This window comes from Lissotriton vulgaris, chromosome 10, assembly GCF_964263255.1.
Source record: "Lissotriton vulgaris chromosome 10, aLisVul1.2, whole genome shotgun sequence".
Taxonomy (NCBI): domain Eukaryota; kingdom Metazoa; phylum Chordata; class Amphibia; order Caudata; family Salamandridae; genus Lissotriton; species Lissotriton vulgaris.
The window spans coordinates 559084341-559108475 of NC_141698.1; the positions used below are offsets into that span (position 1 = coordinate 559084341).

The window sequence follows — 24135 nt, forward strand, 5'->3', positions numbered from 1 at the left end:
AGGGGTTGTACAACCAGGTCCTGGCTGGATTGGAGGACTTCAGTACTGCCTACATCTATGACATTGCTTTGTTCAGCTCCATTTGGGAGGTCCACTTGCACCACCTCTGGGAAGGGTTGAAGGCCCTGCAGAAGGCAGACCTCACTATTAAGGCCAGTAAGTGCCAGATAGGGTAGGGGTATGTGGTGTACTGGAGGCACCAGATTGAAATCAGCCAGGTGGCGCCCCTACATCCAAAGATTGACAACTATCTGACTTGGGCACCCCCCTAGACCCAGACAGAGGTGAGAGCCTTCTTAGGTCTCAAAAGGTACTGCAGCAGATTTTTCAAGGGGTTTGACACCATTGTTGCCCCCTTGACTGGGCTGAATTCAAGGAAGCAGCCACACCAGGTGACCTGAACCAAGGCATGCCAGACAGCCTTTGATTCCATGAAGGAAAATGCCTGTTCTTCGAAGCTTAGAAATATAAATGGTATTTTTAGATTTGCGGCCAAACTGGGCAACCAACTCATCAAAGATATGTTGACAATTTATGAGATACGATGCATCACCACAGCTCTTTATGGGGCAGGTGTTTAGGGTCACTGTCAAGGTAATATACTACAACAAACTGAAAACTCATTTTTAAAACGTTTGCTTTGTGTCCCTTCATCTGCCTCTACGGAACTGATTCATTGTGAGGTGGGCATTAAATATATTTCAGATCTGGCTTCAACACAACCTCTTCTATTATGGAAACCTATATGGTCAAAAGAGTAGACATTGCTCACTCAATCTATAATACGGGACTGCCTCAAACTAGAGAACTGCTTAAGAATACCCTGGCTTAATTATATTATTTATTGGTTTAAATTTCTATTTAATTGTGATATCCGATTGGATCCTGGGTGTACTGCCTCTGTTGCTAGAACTGTGATAAAACTAACCTTGCCAGCTAACAAAATAGAGGCCCGTTCCTGTGTTACAAAGAACCAATCTTTTATCTGCAACTGGATCTTAAACAGGGTTTCCAAACTTACCTGACAGCCGTGACAAGAGCCTCGCACCGATTTGTGCTGACACGTATAAGATTGGCCATTGTACACCATCTTGTTAATTTTCCAGTTATGAAACAGTGTTCTGCTCACCCATGCCCATGTGATGGAGTTTCTCGCCAAAGCTGCAGCCATATGTTATTATTTTGTATATTTTATTCTCACCTTAGGAAATTTTATTTAAAACCATTCTTTGTATACCATAATATAAGATCTACTAAAGATGCCATGAATTTGCTCTTCAGATTGGATGACCCACAATTGTGTTTTTCTTTAGCTACTTTTCTTTTGAAATCTATTAGTATTAGGAAATCTATGATCATTGACATTTGATTGTATGTTTTTAAGGGTATCATGTAATTATATGCATTTGCACTTTCGAATTAGGACGACACATGTCCTAGTAAAATGATAGGGCCTTCATGTGAAATATGCACTTGCACTTTTGTGTCTGAATCATTATGTTTACGAACTTTGATGTATTTGCACCTTCAATCCCACTGTTTCATAATCTTTTGATTTTATTGTAGATTGTTTTATGTCTGTATTGCTTTTATGGTTGATCTATTTAACCGAATAAAAGCTTTCAAATTTAATAGATACCATGAAGGAGGCCATGTGCACAGCGCCTATGCTCAAGGCTCCTGGCCTCTGTAAGGAGTTTGCGGTGCAGACTGATGCCTCAGAGCATGGTGTGGGAGCCATGCTTTCACAGTGGAACGAAGAGGGCTAACCAGGAACAGTGGTGGAGAGCAATTGAAAGGGAAGCTTTTGCTGTGGTCGGGACACAGAATAAGCTACGACCCTATTTGTTTGGGACTCACTTCCGGGTTCCGACAGACCACAGGCCCCTCAGATGGTTGATACAAATGAGGGGTGAGAGCCCAAAACTGTTGAGGTGGTCCATGTCCTGAATGGACTTTACGGTGAAACACCGCCTGGCACAGAGCAAGCTAATGCTGACGGTCTGTCCAGGTTCTTTCACCTTAATGAAGAGAACTTCCATGAGGCTGGGTAACTCTCCCCACTTTCTGCTAGGAGGACACATGTTAGACCTGGCATTTTTGGTGTGTTTTTCCCCTGTCTTTTCCTTCTTCAGACCTCCTGTTTTTGATGGTGTGCTGCATTTAAATTTTGCTTATTTTAGGACCCTGAGCCCTTTACCACTGCTGTCCACTCCTAAAGTGCAAGTACTCCATATGTAAAGGTTATCTGTAACTGGTAATCCATGATCAAATGCTACTAGTAGGCCTGCAGCACTGATTGTTCCACCCACATGAGTAGCCCTGCAACCACTTCTCCGATCTTTCACTGCAGTGTCTGTGTGGGCAGTTTTAAACTGCCATATCAACCTGGCAAGTGCAACCACTTGACAGTCCCTAACTGTCTTATTTACTATATGTAAGGCACCACTAAGGTAGGCCCAATGCAGCCCTAGGGGCAGGGTGCAGTGCATGTGAAAGGTAGGACATGTACTGATGTGTTTTACATGTCCTGATAGTGAAATGCTGCTAATTTCATTTTTCACTATTGGAAGGATTATCGCTTCCATAGGTTTTCATTAGCTCTGCCTTGTAACCTATTACAAGTCTCATTTCCAATTGGGATGAAATAGAGAATTGGAGCTTGGGGTACCTGAACTCACAATTTAAAAGTACATATTTTAGTGGAGTTGGTTATTAAATTGCATGGTTGAAAATGCCACTTTTAGAAAGTGGGTTTTTTCTTGCTTTACAATTCTGTGTCTATGTCTGCCTGTGCAATCCACGTCTGAGGGAGGGTGATAGTTGGGCTGTATAAGCATTCACTCTAGACAGTCACACAAGGGGGGATAGGGTGTTCCCTGCATATCCTGATGGCCCATTTCCAGGCTGATGGGTCTTCCTGAGCTAGAGTGGTGGTAGGAGCTGTCACTGGATCCTGAATAGGGTTGTGCCTGTCCTCACACAAAGCTGTCTCCATTCCCTTGTGATGTGTCTGAAGCCAGGTCAGGGGAAGGCAGGGTCTTGAGCACTTCAGAGACTTTCCTTTGAAGTTTGCATACTTTAAAGGAAGGAAAGGCAGAAACTGGTATAAGCACTTGAGCTGTGCCCCCATAACTTTAGAACACTTCTAGATTAAGAGGACATTCTGAGAGGAAGAAGAGCTGGATGCTGTAAGAGGGATGGATACTCTGTTGGTTGCTTTGTTGTGCTGGACTGCTGTTTGCTGCTTCTGTCCTGGGAGTGAAAGGACTGGACTTTGCTTCCTGCATCCTGGCATATATTTCAATTATATAGAAACGCCTTCAATCTAGAAGCAAGCCTTGCCAACCTTGCTCTAACAGACCTACCACCACCAGTTGATAACATGTTTTTCAATGGCTTATGTTCAGTTCTTATAGTAAAGTCGGTACCCAACAAAAACACCCATTAATGCTCTACTAAAACATCCTGTAATGCTCTACTCCCCAAACATGTGCTAGTAGTTCTTTCACAATAACTGAGTAATGTCTCTCTGAAGTGTTATAATGTTCTAAGTCCATTAGATATGATCCATTCTCTTTTCCCATCGCGTTCCATTAGAGCAAAGTCCAAACCACAAGTACTGGCATCCACCCCCACAGCACACTATTTTCCAACTTCAAATGTTTGCAAGCACAGAACAAGAACCATTTCTTTCTTCAAGGATTTAAAATCTTCATCATGCAATGACCCCAAACACATTTCTAATTTTTCATGAGGATGTCAAAGATTCCTCTTTTGGTTACATAATTATGTTTACAATTAGAGAAACATTTTGTTAACCCTACAAAAGCCACCAATTGTTCTTGAGATGTAGGCTTGGGAGAGAAATTACTAGCAGAGACAAGATATTGTTTGGGTTTTATTTCCACATTGGAAATGGTATGTGTTTAACTTCTTGCTTGCAAAAGTTACACTTAATTTAAAGTAAGGCCCTTCTCCTGAAGTACTGTTAACAAATTCTTAAGATTTCTGTCATTGTCTGACATATCCTTAACAAATACTAATATGGCATTCTGAAATGAGATATCACTTATGACATATTCAAAAGTTTCTTGAATTAATCTTTGAAAAACTGAAGCTACACTGGCCAGTCCTTAAGGCATTCTGCAATAGCAAAACATACTCTCTGGTGTAATAAAGGTTGTGAGATATTTAGAATATTAAGCCAATACAAACTGGTGATTGACAGTAGCTTAATTAAGATTTGAAAATATAGACACACCTGCTAATATAATGTAGAATCATTTCATGTAGATTAGGTTGCAGATGAGACTCTATCCAAATCTCTTCATTAAGACTATGAAAATCAATACATATATTCCTAGGGCTCTAGATGATTTAATTGAAGTGACTATTGGCCACACCCAAGGAGAGTCAACAGACTTAATTATTTTCTCTTTACACAAATTGGTCTAAATGTCCTTGGAATTTCCCCTATATGTAAGTGGAACATTTCTTAAACAAAGTTTAATTGGAACTACATTCTTTAGATTAATACAATGTTCGTATCCTTTATATTCACCCAACTTGTTAGTAAACACAGAAAAGAAACTAGCCTTCAATTCTTCCAAAACCTCTCTGTTAGTATTGGAAGATAACTCACATCTCATGGATTCAATTAACGTAAACCTGAGGATCAGCTCTAGGGTCTTAATTAATACCCAGTTCTTCCTGATGTGGTCACCCCAATAATTGCTGCCCATGTTCCGCCACATATATTTTCCCACAAATATGCCTGCTAGAAAATTGCTTTTGCCCAGAAGTGCCCTTCCAGTTTTACCTCAAGAACAGTATAACCACTAGGTGATTGTAATGCCCTATGCCCTCAATGTGTCCTTCTCCTTACAACTTCTTTACTCAAAATAATATACCATGCCAAAAAGTCAACATAAACAGTCACAAGTTTGCCATTAACTTTGACCCTACAAGATAGAAAATTGTTATTTCTGTGGTTGACTTGGTTATCATCAACACTCAATTGGGCTCAAATTCTGACGCTGCCCCTTCGCCATTGTCATCGTCAGCCACAAAATTAACCTTCTTATGAACCACACTCTTACATGCTCTACTGCCTTTTTTACATTTAGCATAGAATGTATATTTCTGTTCAATTAAACATTAGATTGTTATAATCCTGGGTTCCCACATCACAAGTGTAAGAGCACAAGATATTCTTTCAACATCCAGCTGATTAATTACTGCACATCTATAATTAATTAATATGTCAGATGAATACCTAATCCCTGATTAGCAATCTCCAATATCCTAAAAGGCAATTCTCATTTTTTTTTACTTCTTCAGCCTGTTGGTTCCCCACAAACAGCAAATTTGAGCTGGTTTATATCACCCAGTGACAAGATGCTTTTTTATTTTCTCGAAACTCCTGGTTAAAATCCTTATTATATTACACTTATTACTATAAACTTTGGACCACTTACCTGTTCTATTGAGATTTCCAGCCACAACCTTGTGGTGAGATTTAAACTACTGTTTTGCACGACACGCTCTGCTTGTGTTCCTAGCACTTGAATTGAATTACTTAGGCTCAGATTCAGAAAGATTTATCGTTGGGTTAGAGTTACTTTTTTAACGCTAACCCAATGCTCAACCAACTTTCGGATTCACAAAGCAATTCAAATAAATATTTGTGTTGGTTTGCACAGAAAAGTACTGCAAAGCAGTGAAAACTGCCGCTTTGCATTACCTTGCATTAAGGGGGTGTTACATGGATGGTACATGGGCGTTCCCTAATTAACTAACATTAGTGGAAAGGGTTTAGCGCCAAAAAGTAACGTCACTTAAAAGAAGGCATTAAACGGAGAAATGTTTACGTTTCTCCATGCCTTTCCGACTTTGAATGCGTGCTGAACTGTGCAGCACACATACAAAGTAGGACATGTATTTGAGCATGCCTAGGCATAGTATTTTGTACAGTAAGGGTATCCTTCCTGTGCAAAACCTATGCTAGACTCACACACGCTCCCTAGCGCCTTGACACCAAGTTGTGTGCCTGCCGCATGGCAGCTGAAATCAGCACCGGCGCTAGGGAGAGGGGAGGAGAGTGCCATTTTGCTGTGAATATGGCACTCTCCCGCTCCCTCCCTTGCACGTAACAGTGTTGTGTGCCAGTGTTCATAATCTGGGCCTTAGTCCTATTTTAATCCTCGGGGTCTGCACATGTTTCAAATAAATTCTACTGTCCTAACTCATTTGTTCGCAAATTATTCTCTGTTTTGTTCATGGATTGCGCTCATGCCTCTTTCGGAGTTTCGTTCGCCTCGGCATATTTGGCTGACTGGAGTATATGGAATGCATTTCGATAAAATAACTATTTCCCTGTTTTAGAATCGGAGTTGCACCTCAGTTATTTACCAGGTTTAGTCCTACTGGTCCTGGACAAAACAGCTTTCACCCTCTGCTGGTCTGGTCCTTGATTTATTTTTGTGTGACTGACAGGAATCTATAAATTTAGGTTGTGAGGAAAATTGATTACTATTTCATAAAATATTTGTGATTACCCAATATCTGTGTAGGTGCAGGCTGGCTGGTATTATCTCAGGAATAGAAGATTATCCACAGAAAACAGTGTGAAATAAATAAGCCACATTCAACATGTCACCTTAAGGAAGTGAACCATTAAATATTTCGATGAATTGGATATTTTTATGAACATATAATTTCGCAAACACTTACCTGACAAAAATGTAGTTGAGCTAAACATCCAGAAACACAGCTGTTCTGTTTACTTGTACAATTATCGTACACTGACATTAAAAGTGTAAGAGCAGGCAGTTTTTCACATAACGAAAATATCACATATTGAATGCACCATATCGATCCAGAGTTCCAAGGTAACCATTTCATTGGCTTTCTTAATTCCTGGATATACTGCCAAGAGTAAATATTCTTATGAATATTTCTTGTGTAATTGCTTTGTGACATAGTGGTTGACTATGTATTGGATGCAATATTAATGCAGGCCGCTATGACATACCATCCAAATTGATACTTTCTCTGGATTGCTTACCCTATCTTGCTCAGACACCAAAAACATATCTAGATAGTAGTAGTACTTCAATGTAAAAAAGTAATATGAAATGTAATAATATAATGTGTATGTTTCCACACATGCTGTTTATGGCGTTTTTTTCAGGCGATTGGGCTTCCACAGAATATTGTCACTGAAGGCTCGTTCCTTGCCAACACCTGCAACCTGAGCATGAACACAACGCTGCAGCTTGATGGCAAAGCAGCTGCTCTTCACCTTGAAAGCTCCTGTGACCACAAATATACAGTTCATGGATCGCTGAACCATTCCATGCCCAAACTCAGTAAGATAGGGGTGCCATCTGAAAATTCCATACTGCTTTCTGCTGGCACAGGCTCCACCCTGGAAGGTGTCATCTTGCTTCAAGCTGGAAGCTGCAAAGCCAGTGCTACAGCAGACATTCAGACCAAAAACAAAATGGAGTGGACGCTGAAGACTGAATCGGATTGCCAGCTTCTTAAGGTATTTTTATTTGTTTATTGCAATTTGGTAGTTTTACTTCCAGAGCTGATGTATATAGGAACAAGATTGCACATAAGTGCATGTTGCGGTGGAGTGTAACATTGGGAGTAGTTAACAGCGGAGTGTTGTTGGATTATTTGGATAAGACACAGACAGGAGTTGCTCTTCCATAATAGCGGAGGAGCGTCACCCCACTAAAAATGCCCCAGAGGCGAAAAATAAAATGGCAATGACTATTTTATTTTTCATCAACCCGTCCGGAACTGAGTGTCAGGTTGGGGCGGGGCCTGGTGAGTGGCAGCCGGTATGAGTGTGCTTAGTTTAAAGTGTGCATGTATGTTTGGCTGGCTGTCTTGCGACGGCCAGCCAGACATGTGCATTTTAAACTTCTCTATCCTAGCTGTCTTAGACAGCAGGGTTAGAGACAGCACAGACCTCCAGTGCTCTTGAGAGCACTGGGAGAGGCCGCCCCCTCCAATCTGGGTGCTGCTCTCATGCTGGATACCAGCATGAGAGCAGCGGCAGGATTCTTTAGGGGAGTTGTTGAGGGTCCTGAGCTGGAGGCAGAGCCGAGAAGAAGAACACCGGAGCGAGGAGAACATTCATGCAGGAATAACTTCCTATTTCTCTTCTTTATTTATTAAGTATGTATATATTAAATCTTTATTTAATAAGTATACGTTTATTCAATGCAGTTACCCACCCACCACGCATTTGCCTGCCCCATCACTCTCTAGTGCTGCTAGCTGCCACTGGAATGAGATGGTATACATTTGAACATAAATGTTAACAAGAAAACAAATCTACATCATGGTAGTTCTTAATTTAAGACTGAAGGATAGGGGACAACAGTTTTTATTAAGAGCCTACTGCCAATGCTTCTGAATGTCGGGGCTGCCAAATCCCGGGGCTGCTTAGACTTCCTTCCACTGCATGCCTTTTTTTTCCACCACTCTACAGTTCCTGTCTAGTTATATATTTTTTTTCTTCTTTTTAATTCATCCTCTCACCCCTGGTCAATATTTTCATTTATTTCTCTTCATTCTTTTTTCTCCCTTTTCTGCATTTTCTCTATTGGGTTTCCCTATTGGGTTTCTCTATTGGTTTTCTATTGGGTTTGAGTCTGATGAGGAAAAATACACCCTGGTCCCCAAAAATGAGTGCCCACCGCGTTCAACCACCAGAACAAATTAAGCTTTGCATTGTGATCACTATAGTGGTCAAAGAAGAGAGGTAGAGACATAATAAGGATAGAGTAGGTTCACCAAGTGTGTTCAGAAGAAGAAATGGGTATTAATGTTGTTTTTGAAATTTGAATAGAGAGTGCTCAGTATCCACATGATAGATGTTTTCTGGTGAGTGATTATTTTTTGTTTTGTGTGACTTTGCATGGAAATGCTTGTTTTTATTTGTTCCAGCTCAGATTTTCCACTGCATGCATTTTATAACCTGAAGAACTTAAATTTTTATCGCAGCAAACTTTAGAAGAATGGTATACTAAAATATTGTTACGGGGCACTAAAAATCCTGAAAAAAACATTCTTCATCTCGCTAAAAATTTACTTAGGGCATTTACATTTACATTACAAAAACTGCGATTGTCAGTGACCCATTTTAAGATTTGAAATCCCAATTAGATGTTTTAATTAACAAAAACATGTTTTAGTGAACTACATTTTGTGCTTTTATTAACTTGATCATAATTGAACAGGTGTACAAAGAAGTGAGGAAAAGATCTGTTATCTATGAACAATTAACAAAAACAACATTTGACTTGGATGTGTACTGCTGTCTGTTTTGACCTGTTTTGAAAGTTTAAATAAATATATACTGTGCATTAAGACACTTAAGTCTGTTTTTTTTACATTACTGCCAGAATTTCCGCATTCCTGCTCATACACAACTCAATGGTTCCGTTCAGATGGAAGGATGCCAAGCAGAAATCATTTGCACACTCACACTGGACGGTCGGTCTGCCTACCTAAATGTGAGCACTGCTTGCCAGCCACATGCCAGCCTCGATGTAGTATTGACACATGACCTGCCGCAACTGAAGGAAGTCCCCAGGCAGACTGATCTGTCTCTCAGGGTTAAAAACCAACCAAAGCAAAGTGTTGGTGTTGAGCTGAAATCTGGAAATTGTGAGTTTCAAGTCACCGGTGACATTCAACTTGAAAACAAGCTGCAGTGGGCAATACTCCTTGAAAACAAATGCAAATTCATGAAGGTATGTAGAATGAAGTGTGTTGCAAGTGAAAAGTCATTTACTTTATTGTTCTGAAGAGTGCATTTGGATAATTCCATTTGGTATGTTTTTAAATTAAATCTTATCATTTTACCGTCCAGGTGACTTGATGGAAGTACGGAGATTGCTCCTAGCTACAAAGAGATGTTATTTTATATTATGCTTAATTATTAGGAGAGGGCTAGCACCATAAGGTATATAAGTGCTAGTAAGCCTAGTTTGTTACTCATATCAGAAATTCATAATATAAATGACACTTCCATGCATCACTAAATTTCAAATGTGTTGTTCCGATTTTAAATTAAGAGGAGGCGTATCTAATAATTTACTGAGCCCTTAAGTTTCCCAGGTCCATCAGGGAGTGGATCATGGAGTCCAAGATTTTCTATTCTGGGAGGTGGAATGACCAGGGACTATTGACAGCTTTGATATTGGCAACAAATATGGCAAATGATATACCTCTGATATAAAAGGACTTTCTGAGTGTGATCTCAGTCTGACCTTAGATGTCACCTCCATGTATATCGAACAAAGTTGTTTTAGTTTCAGTTTACCAGAGGGCCAGAGGCTTTTAGAACCCAGGCCCCAAGTTGATTTCTTGTATTAACTGATGCAGTATTTGTAGGGTCAGCATAAAAGTGTTCCTTTCGGGAGTCTTAGCTATGATTCTTCCCACTGTGTTTTGTATTCTCTCAATTGTGTAAATAAGTCCCTTGGGACCCTTAGCAAACAAGCCATTGCAATTCTAAGTTCGTAATATTTTATTTATATTCAAAGTAGAAGACGATACAAAAAAGTATACCGAAATGGCATATATAACAAACATGAGAATATAATTAAATACAGCTAAAGATTTATGAATAAAGCTGTCATAACTCAATTTGATGTCATGAACAGAAAAATTTAAATAGAGAGAAGGGCCAAACATGAACTACATAAAGCAATTGCAGTTCTAATACACATTCTAATAATGCCTCCTTCAAAGAACTGAACCACCCGAGATTTAATTTATTCATGTATACCAAACAATGCTCCACCTCACAGCAGCCCTATTACTGAACATATACAAAAATGTGACGGGATGTCCTCACACACCACCAGGTGTCATGCTTCATCACAGGACTCCACACGCTCTTCAAAAACCCAGTTTGATGAAGAGCGTATATATAGATTTGACAGTCTCCAACCCAAATATATTGTCCAGAATATATTTGGAGTTTGCTAAGGAGTACCTTGAAAATGGATTAGAACATTGAAAAGTAAATGTTGACTCCTAAAAATATCATAAGTAAAAACCTTGTAGTGTTTGTGGTATCTGAAATTCTTTTCTTAAATACTTTGAACAATTTAACTAAAGAATCACAAAAAGTATTGCTGATGGATGCCTAAGTATATTACATGGAATGAGCAGAGTGTGTGAAAATGACCAGAACAGCACATAGAACAGAAAGAAACGCTCTGAGAAAATCATAAATTGCAAGTAGCTATTTCTGTGATAAAAAACATGCATGGGCATTGGTAAAGCCAAAAGGTATGTTTTGAAAATGGTAATGCATGTCTTCGGTTCATTAAATGTATATCAATAAGGACTAGCTAGTTAAAGGGAAGAAAGAAGACTCAGGTATGTACGTCAAAGATAAGGAAAAACGTGGTTTTCCTTATAAAGCCCTCACCCACCGACCTAGTCGGTGGCATGCTTCATCATTGGGCCCACCACAGTGGCACCGAATGTGCCCCGGGTGTGCTTCAACGCCAGGTGACTGCGGAGCTGGTATGTTACTGAGTGTGCAGTGAATAGGGTGAGAAAGGTGAAGTTTAAAAAGCTATACAGTAGGTCCCAGCACCCGAGGGTAAATTATTTTAATGAGCTGGGCCTCTGTTAGCAGATAAAAGGCAGGTAGACGTAGATTGGAGTGCTAGTTATGACCTCCATCGTCTAGTGTGGTCTACATGTTTCAGCCAGTGCCTTGTAGATTTTAAGCTGGCTTTCCTCAGGACCGTTTAAATATGTGAAAAACGTGCAGATTAAATAATAAAATAAAATTTAAGTGGTTGTGTTGTCTTTTGGCTAAGTGCAGCGCACACTAAGGCGCTATAACTGTTAGAGGGGGATTCCCTCAAGCTTGATCTGTTTTATCTTGTAAAAAGCTTCATGGGTCGCCTGGCAGAGAAAGAGACCTCGTACGGCAGTCTAGTTCCTCCTTGGACCTATTCGTCCTTCCGCAGCAGGCTTTTTAAACTTCACCTTTCTCACCCGATTCACTGCACACTCAGTAACATACCAGCTCCGCAGTCACCTGGAGTTGAAGCACACCCGGGGCACATTCAGTGCCACTGTGGTGGGCCCGATGATGAAGCATGCCAACGACTAGGTCGGTGGGTGAGGGCTTTATAAGGAAAACCACGTTTTTCCTTATCTTTGACGTACATACCTGAGTCTTCTTTCTTCCCTTTAACTAGCTAGTCCTTATTGATATACATACATAATCCAGGGGATACGGTCTAGCTTATCTAGTCCTCTCTCTCTCGTTGATTTAAGCATTTGGTTCATTAAAGACAGAGATTTTGGCTTTGTATTCAAAACACTTTCAGAAACTGTACGATAGAATCTTTAACAGCTGAAGCCGAGGCAGATAAGAGAAAAGCCAATGTTCTGTTATCTCCAATATTATAGTTCGTTCTCAAGCAGCGGTCAGTATAAAGTGCCTATGCGTATTCTGAAGAGGGGAACTAAAAATATAGGAAAATGTGTTTCAAGGTCACCATATATCAGACACAGCATATATAACTGCATGCCCAATTCCTGAATTCATAAATTGTTGTCCAATATTAGAGTGTGGGAATTTGTTTTTAAATACAGAAGTTAAGTTATCAAGATAATCTCTTCAAAGAGAATGGGTAAGCTTGCTAGAGGACACATTTGGGCAACATTGAATTGGCTTTTCAAATAAATGTAATTTGTGTCTAAGTTTACATAGATTCGGGCAGTGCTGTATTTAGGAGTGACGGGACCATGGGTGAGTTTTCTTCATTGAAACCTTAGGCCGGAGGTCTTCCAACCGAGATCGTCGGTTTCACTTCTGACCGCCTAATTACAATTAGTCCGTCGGCCAGTTGGAGACTGGTCCCTAATATATATGGACAGTGTTTTATGCCGTTCAGATTACGATGCTCAGTTTCCGGCAGGCTTTCCATGCTGGGCTTTCTGACATGGATGGCCTGTCGGAGAGCGAGTTTCAGGGCCCCTAGCAGGCCTCCCTTCTGTTTGCGGCCTCCAGTTGCCATGTGGCATGCACCATGTGCGGTCACATCATAATTAGGCGGTTGGGACCGCGACGCCCAACATTTGTACAACATATGTGGTTTTAAAGATTGCAAATTTGTTTGTTACATCATATTAAATAAGCAACTCCTACTAATGTAACACTTCATAATAATTGATTATCCACTGACCAAGTGATGTTTGTTGGGTGACCCTTCTTTTTAAGATAGCTCTGCATTAACCACATAGTCCAATCTACATTCTGTAAACAATGCAACACATGCTTTGCATTTGAGGCACCTATTTGTGGTAGAATAGTACAAAAAAAGCCTGTAGCATGAAGCGTGAGATATATTCTCCTCTGGGCTGATCCAGGATGCAATTGATGAAGTGTTAACTCGTTCGATGCTGATGACGGAACCGCTCCGTCATCAGCTGCGGGTGCGCTGTGCTGATGACGGAGCGGTTCCGTCATGGCCCGCTCGGAACGCCTGCACGGCGCGAATTCCGCGCCTGCGCTGGACGTTCCATTGAGCGGGGCGGGCCATGACGGAACCGCTCCGTCATGAGCACAGCTCAACCGAGGCTGGTGACGGAGCGGTTCCGTCACCAGCATGCGGCCGCCCCGCCTCCTTAGCACTGCAGCGGAATAGCTGCCGCAGTGAAGGGGTTAAAGCAATAGCTGAATAGGGCTGACCCAAATAAGTCAATGGCTCAAAGAGGCTATCCAAAAGCACACTATCTGTGTACTGGAAACAACAGGTCATTCAGAAAGTGGTGCTGCCAAGCCTGGCCTTTTAAAAAAGGCAGGAAGGGGAACATGGAGGGGCGTGGGAGTTTCCCCATTTTAAAAAATATAATAAGAAAAAAAAATCAACCCCATCTAAAAATCTATGTTAAAAATATCTAAACAGATAATATGTCATACAAAACAGCATCAGTGATTTAAAAGTTGACTTTTTAATGTAGAACTTGTGAGAGTGTTTGGTAAAAAGGCTCCTCACTCTTTTTTAAACTATATTTACTTTGTTATCAGCAGTGACATGAAAAGTGTCCATTACATCTTTGGCACAACAATAACGACCTACAGCATGATTTTAACTTAGGTATGCAGCAATAGATATCTTGTCATATGGCTATTCACAAACATATTATGTCCCACACCTCTGTCCCAGGCTCACAACCCTTCAACTGCAGTGTGTAGCTGAGTCCAACTTCATTATTTATGTACTATCTCTCTCTGCCAGGAAACCAGGCAATGGTTCCCAAACATCCCTAGGGCGTGATTTGACCAGTAGGAGTGCACTATATGTTTCAAAATGCGTCTTACATTTCATCATGTCTCAAAACCACTCTTCTTTTAGAAGTTCTTTACCCCTCCCCATGCCATTGCTACTCTTCCCTTCCCCATTCACCAGCGCCAGTCCAATGAATTTCCTATGTTTGTAGGAACATCATTCACATAACCAAGAAAGGCAATCACTAGTGACATCTCTCGAAAGTATTCACAGGAAAAATCAATTCTACTCAGTAATTCCACATTCCATGGGGCTTTACTCATAATTGTTCAGGACTGCAGTGATTTTACTGAATGAAAAGGGTAAAACAAAGTCTCATATCTAAGGTGCAAATGGCTTAATTTGTGGAGCAGACAGACTCCCTACCTTCTATGAGGAAGCATGCACCCTTAAAAAGAAAGGCAAATAAATCCGCATGCAGATCCATTCCAAAATGTAAACACAATAACACTTATATTCACAAAGGAGAGCCATACATACGATAAAAAAGTTCTACAATTCAGTTTAAAACAAGTTTTAAAGCTGGGAGTAAGTTCCCGTCATTTGGTAAGGCTTTCATTTCCTGTTGCAATTATGTAAACCATTTCTCTTCTCACTCCCTTTGTGGTGGTAATTCCATTCCGGATGCTGACACATATAGTAAATCCCAAGAATCTCACTACCTGACACTTTTAAACGCTGAATCTGTCCTGTGAGTTGGCCCTGAGTATGACTAACGCTGCCTACAAAACCAAATGGCTGAAGGGGTTGGCCCTTTGAACCATTCAATGTATGCTGTCCTGGGGTCGATGTGGTATGAGTCCAGCCTAATGCCCCTTTATGTATGAATCATTTTCAAAAAAGATTACAACATGTTTGCCATAACTTGAACAAGCACCATTAAACATCAAAATTAAAAAGACTACAAATCACCTATTTAGGCCTGAGCCACTCCAGTGCACTAAGTACAGATCAGGGCAATGCACCCCCTTAACAAAAAAAGTGTTAGCTATGCATATCTGACTATGTAATGAGAAACAAATAGTGATGGTTTACTATCCACTCCCTTTTTGTTTGCAGCTTCTCCCCTATTCTTGAGTAGTGCACTGAATGATAGAGAGTTCAGTTGAAACTACAACTACTGTTCTATGCCTGAGTTAGGCCCAAGCAGCAATGCTCCACATTGTCTTAGATTGTCCTCTTTTCTGTACAATAACATTATTGCTGTGACCTTTTGCACATATTCTTGTGCGTGACAATGTTGGATTAGTTTCTCTGAAACTGGTTTGCTTATACATCTGACTTTGCGCAACATTATCATGATGTCTCAAACACTGAGTACAAGGCCTTCATGCACAATGTACATATGTCATTCTATCTCCATCCATGGGGTGACAGGGCTATCTACCTATCCATAACAAGGCTAATCTACGTGCACATCGCAAAGATGCTTGTTATTATAAATAAAGAAACATTTTTGGGGTTAGTAAAGGAGACGATTCCATTGACATCAAGGTCATGCATGCTGAGGCTTGGCAAACGAGCTGCCTGACACTTACGTGAGGGGTGTCCAATTTTTGACCGGGAAGGAGACCTACATTCTTTCCCACCAGGTAATGGGGTTGGATCATTGCATGGTGTGATTCTTGGCTCTACACCTATACACACTCTAGACATACACAGCGTAGGGATTGCATAGTAGGAGTACATCTGATAACTACCTTGTATTACTACCTTGTATTATATGCCTGCATATAAACATTGTCCTAGCACCATGGTGGAACTGTATCTGCTATTTACTCTTTTGGTGCTTGTAATCACTTCCATCTGCTTCTGTTTACTGATTATCACAGCACATGAATTCTATACGGGAATAACATTGGTTATATAAATATATTGAAAACGTCCCATTGTATATTCTCTGTTTGTTTCTCTGAGAACAAGAGTGCATGAGTGACTGAGCGAAAAAATATTCTAGATCTGTTACCAATACCATGATCCCTGAGGGGGTGCAAAGACAGAATATCGAGTCATAAATTTCGAGTTGCTCAAATATCGGGGCATAAATATCATGGGTCAGAAATAACGACAGCAAGAATATTGTGATCAAGAATATCGATTTAAGAAAAGTAACATCGATTTCAAAAATATAGAAGTGTTTAATATCGTTTTTATTATTGTTATGTATTTTAGTATATATTTTATATGTATGTGATGTGTGTTTTTGTATAAGAATGTTTGTATATTTATTATATGTTATATTTTAGTAGTTATTTTTTTTTTTTTTATTTGAATTTGGCGCTTTTAGTTCCATAACGGGTTGTGGGTTTGTAGGAGAATAGGGTGGGAAGTAATTTAATTATATTAAAGTTATTAATTTATTTTTATTTGAATTTTGAGTTTTTAGTTTCCTACCGGGTTGTGGGTTTATAGGGGAATAGGGTGGGAAGTAACTTAATTATATTACATTTATTTATTTTAGTTATTAAAATTTAGTAATTTAATGTATTAATATTTGTTGAGATGTTATAGTGTTTAACCCTTTAATTGCTGCCGACGGCCAACGGTCGTCACGAGCGCTACCTCCCCAGTGCTGCGCACGACCGTTGGCCGTCGGGTCAGCATTCGTTCTCCGAACGTTCAGCACTGGGCGCTGAACGTTCGACGCTGGGAACGGGTTAATGTGTAAATTATTAATTAATAACTGGTTGTTTATTAAATGTAATTAATTAATTGGTAATTAATTATGGTAAGTGTGTCATTTTAGGTGTGTGTTGTGGTGTTTATAGGTGTAAAGGGTGGGAAGTAATGTATTCTTAATTTATGGATTAATAATTGGTGGTTAATTAATTAATTGGTTATTTATTTTGGTAATTGTGTAATTAATTTTAGGTGTGTGTTGTGGTTTTTATAGGTGTAGAGGGTGGGAAGGGTGGGACGTAATTTATTTTTAATTGATGAATTAATAATTTGTTGTTAATTAATTTGAATTAATTGGTAATTCATTATTGGTAATTGTGTAATTAATTTTAGGTGTGTATTGTGGTGTTTATAGTAGTAAAGGGTGGTAAGTAATTTGTGTTTAATTAAATAATATATCGTTTTTAATTATTTGTTTTTTGTGTAATTGTTTATATTTGTGTGTGTTGTTTTTACTTTGAAAGGGATAAAGGGTGGGTATTACATTAAATTATTTAATTATTACTTGTGAATAGTAGTAGTTTAACATTTTAAAATAAGTTTTAATTGTGTTTTATTATTTTATCGTTTAATTTAGGTGTGTGTTGTGGATATTATAGTTACAGTTTGTGTAGTTAATTAAGGTTTATTCTTTTTTTTAATTAATATTTTTAATTGATTATTAATTATGTTAATTATGTAAATACATGTAATTAAAAATGTTGAAGTGTTTTGTTATTGGTGTGGTGTTATAGGGTAGGAAATAAAATAAATACATTTATGTTTTAATTGATTTTTTTGTTTGTAAATATTTTCTAGTTTAAAATAATTATTTTTTTTAAATGTATTTATTATTTTATTTCATGTAATATTTTTAGGTTTTTGTCATATGTAATTAATATATATTTTTTTGTAAATCTTTTTATTTAAAAAAAAAAAAGAATTAGACATATCGGGTGCCATACATTCCGGTACAATAACGAGGTGAACAGGCAGAAAACAGGATATATACAAGCAAATGAAAAACAGTTGAGACGCCTACGCTTACGTGTGGGAAGCAGGATATATAATAGTACAATATACGATCCACGTTAAGCGTCAGTCCTCGGAGCTTATCTACCCAGAACAGTCAGAATAATAACTGAAGCATGATCACCAGATATTAGAAAACGATCGGAGTCAGGATATTCCACCATCTATACTTACAGAGAAAAGTGAAGAGAGAGTGAAGAAAAAGAAACCATAAAACAAGAAAAAACTCATCCCCCCACCCTGCACCCCTGCATATGGCTATTGCCTAACCCCAACTAGCAGTGTGCCTGTCGCCCCAACTAACTAAGTTCTAAAAGAAGAAAGAGAAAGTGGAGAAGGGCATATTCATACATGCCCCCGTCTCCCCCCCTCCTCCCCGCCAGAACCAAGAATCCCCAAACTAAGGTCAAGAAGTCTATTAAGCCGCCTATACGTATCGCAACAGGGGAAACTTTAAACACCGCTCAACCTCTCAAACACATCATGATAGCAAACCCCTTGTCCAGCAAGACTCGATGCTAAACCCAGCCACTCAGTCTCATCCTTGACCCGTCCGATCAGACGTGCGAGCCCCTTCTGGACAAACTGTCACCTCCGCAGGATAGTCAGAACCTGAGAAAGATGTATCAAAGTTCAAATCGAGATGTAGCAGAGAGATGAAAGCGCTGAGAACACCATCAGGTCCAGAAACTCTCCTCGCCATTATGTACTCCCAGCTTCGTTTCGTCCGCCATCTTAGTGGTGCCGATATACGGGGGAGAGACGCGGTTTCCAGCCAACAACAGTTCCCATCAAAAGACTCCAGAAAGGGAGCACCTAGCAATCCTTCCTTAAACGGCAACGACCGTAGGCCAGACAATCCATTCACAGCATCGAGCACGCTTACATCAACCAAAACATTGGTCTGAGGTTCCGACACCTCCCACAGTTCGGGGTCTGCTTCTTCCAACGACGTGGCCATCTTGGGGTCCCGAGTAGTTTCATTGCTTGTAGTGGAGTAGGGTCCGGTCCACTCCGCCCGATTTCAGACAAACGCTCCATCATTTTGTGAATGCGGGCTTCAACACGATCATGAAGTGACCCAATGGCTACCAGCACAGTTTGTAGTGACGGGTCACTCTCAGTCCGCTCCACCACTCCTCGATTGGTCTCAGGCATGTTCACGGCCCCAGATATCCCGGTCGATAAATGTGGAGCGGACAAAGGCAGAGGGGGACTTATCGATCGGTTCAATATCAATCTGGACTCAGCTACCGCAGGCGGAGATCTCAACCCAGCGAGCACCGGCGGGGGCAGACCAGGCCACCGGGCCAGGGACCCCGGCGCTCCGCTTCAGATGTGCATCGTCACCTCTCCTTCGATGTTACCAACTCAGCCAATCGCCGTCAACTTCGGTCCCAAAAAACTTCCACTTCGGTAGACCGGACCCTGTCCCACGATCACAGCCGATGTTGTTCAACCGAGACCTGGCTGGGCCAGTACTTGAGACCCCGGCTTCCAAGCTGGTCTAGGCCGCAAACAGCCACACGACCTAACTTCGTCTACCAAACCGGTGGAAATCTCAGGATTGCACCATTAAGTTGTAGTTCGGTTCATACACAAGGAGGCAGGGCGCAAAATCAGGATAAATGACAGGATCATCTGGCAGGATTCGGAGGTCGGCGGAGTCGGGTACTTACGCGGTCATCTTGTTTGCTAGCGTAGCTCCTCCTTTCGTAATTATTATTTAATGTGTTCTTTTGATATGTTTAATTTTTTTATATTCATTTTTTAAATATTGTTTGTTATTTAATTTTGTTAGAGTGTGAATAGTATTTTTGTTTTCTCCGCTATCCAACACTTTCCCTACTGTTCAATTCACTGGAGTGGGAATAGTCATTTTTACCCCTCCGCTATCCAGCACTTTCCCTACTGTTGCACTCACTGGAGTAGGAATAGTAATTTTTACCTCGCCGCTATCCAATACTTATTTTACTGTTGCACTCTGTGGAGTGGGAATAGTAATTTTTACCCCTCCACTATCTAACACTTTCCCTACTGTTGCTCTGCCTGGAGTGGTAATAGCACTCTTTGGAGCGTGAATAGTAATTTTTACATCTTCGCTAACTAACACTTTCCCTACTGTTGCTCTTACTGGAGTGAGAATTGTACTTTTTAACCCTCCGCTATCCACCACTTTCCCTACTGTTGCACTTACTTGAGTGGTAATAGTAATTTTTGTCTACTACACTATGCTACACTTTCCCTACTGTTGCTCTCACTGGAGTGGGAATAGTAATTTTTACCCTTTGCTATCCAATACTTTCCCTACCGTTGCACTCTTTGGAGTGGGAATAGTAATTTTTACATCTTCTCTATCCAACGTTTTTCCCTTCTGTTGCACTCTCTAAAGAGGAAATAGTAATTTTTACATCTTCACTATCCAGCACTTTCCCTACAGTTGCACTCAGAGAAGTTGGAATTGTAAATGCAATTATTTTGCTATCCAACACTTTTTTTTACTGTTGCACTTATTGTATTGGGTAATTTAGGATTTTTTATTTTTTTATAGTTTGTTTTAAATTATTCTAGAATGTTGTTTTTTCTATTTTAAATTATTCATATATATTTATTGTTTTTATATAATTTTAAAATAAATTAAAGATAATAGTTTATTAATTATTTTAAAGTAAATATATGTATATGTATAAATTATTATGTCTGTGTTTATTTTATATTACGCTTATTTGTTATATTTTTCAAAATGTATATTAAATGTAATTTATCTTAAAATTAATAATAATATTTATCATATTTAATATGGATTATCATATATATATGTGAACAAGGGCAACTGCCCGAAACGCGTCAGTTTCGTTTGCTGCTTTTTACCTGAATAAATAACATCTTGCCTTATATTTGGATTCGTGCTGGCATTCTGTTCCTGGGAGACCGGAGTTGCAGTTTGCATTTTGCGTGTGTATATATATATACTCCAACAAGTGAGCAGAGCGACAACAGCTCGGTATATAGCGCCAGCAGTACAAACAACACGGATGACGAAGATATTACACCTAGAACCTTGAACCTCGGCGAAGAAATTGATTTTTTAGTCGAGGACAGGTTAAAAACGCTAAGACCGCGGAAACAACAACAGCCACAACCCCAGGCCACGCAAAAACCCGAAATACAAAAAGGAGAGAAAGGCGCAACAAAAACAAGAGGAAGGGGAAAAAGAAACTTTTGGCGCAATCAACAATAACCAATGCAATGGATAAAACAATCATTAACATGACAACCTTAAAGTTAAATGAAAATGAAGAACAAATTTTAAAATTGGGGTTGTCATATTGTCCACCCAGAAATTTCAATTACGCACAACCTCGAATAGATATTTTCAGTTACATCAGAAAATTAAAATTACTGAAATTCTTCAAGATAAAGAACGGATTAGCTAAAAAACAATCCGCAGGACACTCATCCTTGACAAGTGCCATTAGATTAACAGCAAATGATGTGGAAGGAGTGCTGGCAGCACAAGAACTAGAAGAAAACTCCATTGATGAAGCTGAGAATAACATGTCTACTCAACAACATCTACAACTGGCATCAATAAATCAGTTTGGGGCAGGTAGAAGCCCTTTTAAACCGAAGTCAGTGTTTGTACCTGTCATGCCTAAGGATGCGATTGACATCTTCCACGACAGAGTAACGGAAGACATAAAAGATCTGTATCATAGTGTCAATCATCATCCTAAAAAACTGAGTTCCAATCAATTGCAATATAATCGATTAATGACCAAACTAGGAAATGACACTGAAGTAATAGTGAAGGCCTCAGACAAAGGCGGCAACATAGTCTTGTGGCCCAAACAAGACTACCTGATGGAAGCAAATCGACAGTTGTCAGATACCGAGTGCTATGTGGAAAGCAATAACAAAGAATACATGAAAGCTTTGGAAACATTGAGGAAACATCTTCTACAAAGTAAAAGGGACAATATGATTTCAAAAGACGAATACACTTTTCTATGGAATGATTCACCTGTATTACCATCCATATACTTTCTCCCCAAAACCCACAAAGAGAGAACACCGGTGCCAGGACGCCCAATAATATCGGCCATTGAAAGTGCCAGTGAGCATCTATCACAGTACATTGACTATTATTTGCAAGATCTGGTCAAAGAATTGCCCTCTTATGTAAAGGACACCGGTGATTTTTTAACCAAAATTAGCCATGTTGAATGGGAAGATGGAATGAAAATGATAACAATGGATATTGAATCCCTATACACTTGCATTGATCATCAAGTGGGATTAAATGCGATCAAACATTTCCTATCGACAAGAACAATTGAGAACTATGAACACAATAAAATGATCATAAAGAGTATCGACTGGTGCCTCAACAACAACTACTTTGCATTTGCCAAAAAGATATACAGACAATGCAGAGGTGTGGCGATGGGGTCTTGCTTCTCCCCCAGCTATGCCTGTTTAGTGGTTGGCTGGTGGGAGGAGCAGACACTCAGGCAAGAACTACTCTCAAAATATGGCGACCACATAAAAGTATGGTTACGCTTCATTGATGATGTGTTTGTTGTGTGGAAGGGGAGTAATGAAAGTGCCAATGATTTTATACGCGACATCAATGTAAATCAGATGAATCTTAATTTTACTTCAAATCTAAGTTGCAATGAAGTAGACTTTTTGGACACAAGAGTATATATAGAAAATGGTGGACTGAGAACAACTCTGCATAGAAAATCTACTGCCGGTAACTCAACGTTACATGCCTCGAGTGCTCACCCAAAACATTTAATTGATAGCATTCCCTACGGAGAGCTTCTCAGGATTAAACGCATATGCAGTAGTGAAGACCAACAAAATATATGCATGCGAGAAGCAATTGAAAGGTTCCGTAGAAGAGGCTACTCGGCATACAGTCTACAAAAGGCTTTGGATAAAGCCAATTGTAGATCCAGGGAATCATTGTTGTGTGATTTGGAAAGAAATGAATTGCAGGAAAGTGAGGAAACCTCCAATACACCCATGTTAATCCTAACTTATAATAACCAGCATCACCAAATTCGATCTATAATCAATCGAAATTGGTCAATAGTACAGACAGATGCAGTCATGACACCAGAATTGCCTGAGAAACCCACAATAACATACCGCAGAGGCATCTCTATGAGGAGTGAAATAGCTAAAAGCATCCCAGACCTCAGTATCAAAAAGAGAAGTACGTTCTGGTTACCTGAAAAACATGGTTTTTACAAATACTCTTCATGTCGGGCTTTTAAATTTGGCGTAACAACCAAGAAATACAACACACCATTTAGCCCGAGGGAGCAAAAAATTCAGGGATGCTATGACTGCAAAACTGACTATGCAGTTTATATCCTGACGTGCACTTGTGGGCTTAGGTATGTGGGTAGTACCAAGCAGCAAGTGCACGTCAGAATCCTGCAACACCTGCGTGCAATCATAAATAACGATAGCACGTATCCGGTCGCAAGACACTTCAAAGCAATCCACCAAAACAATCTAGCGGATTTAAAATATTTTGTTATCGGAGCTGTGAAGGATAATCCGCGAGGTGGAAACAGAGAAAAGTGCTTGCGGCAGTTGGAATCCAAATTCATTATTGAATTGGACAGTAGACAGCCAAATGGATTAAACAACACAGAGGACCTACATCATTTCCTCTGATGCTTCATCCATTAGCCATATGTTCCCTATATGTTTCCAAATTCTTGTATCTAATAATATCCCTGAGAACATTACCGTTGCCCCTACTCCATGCTATTTTTGTCTCAATATTGTTTTTAGTCTTTCACATTATAAGCATAATTTATTTTTTGCTTATAAGTTTTAAAACACTTATCTTGAAAATGTCAAGACTTTGTTTAGTAAGAAGCACAAATACAGTGAAGTTTAGTAATCATCACATCACTATTTTTGCACTTTATTCAAGGAAATACCTTTATGCTGCTACAAAACAATACATAGCTTGCACTTAGTTTGTATTTTTGCACATTGCGTAGTGTTGCACGTTCTTTTGATATTTGACCGATTTTGGTCAATAGAGTTAGCCAAAACG

General features: G+C 39.6%; 1 protein-coding gene across 1 annotated transcript in view; it reads left to right on the plus strand.

Annotated features, from left to right (window-relative positions):
• APOLTP (apolipoprotein lipid transfer particle homolog) overlaps positions 1 to 24135 on the plus strand; it is a 1141779-nt gene that overhangs the window by 653115 nt on the left and 464529 nt on the right. Inside the window, exons 41-42 of the mRNA XM_086941409.1 lie at positions 7196 to 7552; positions 9429 to 9779. Of these exons, the coding sequence (XP_086797535.1) occupies positions 7196 to 7552; positions 9429 to 9779 (708 nt within the window). The remainder of the gene's footprint in view (positions 1 to 7195; positions 7553 to 9428; positions 9780 to 24135) is intronic.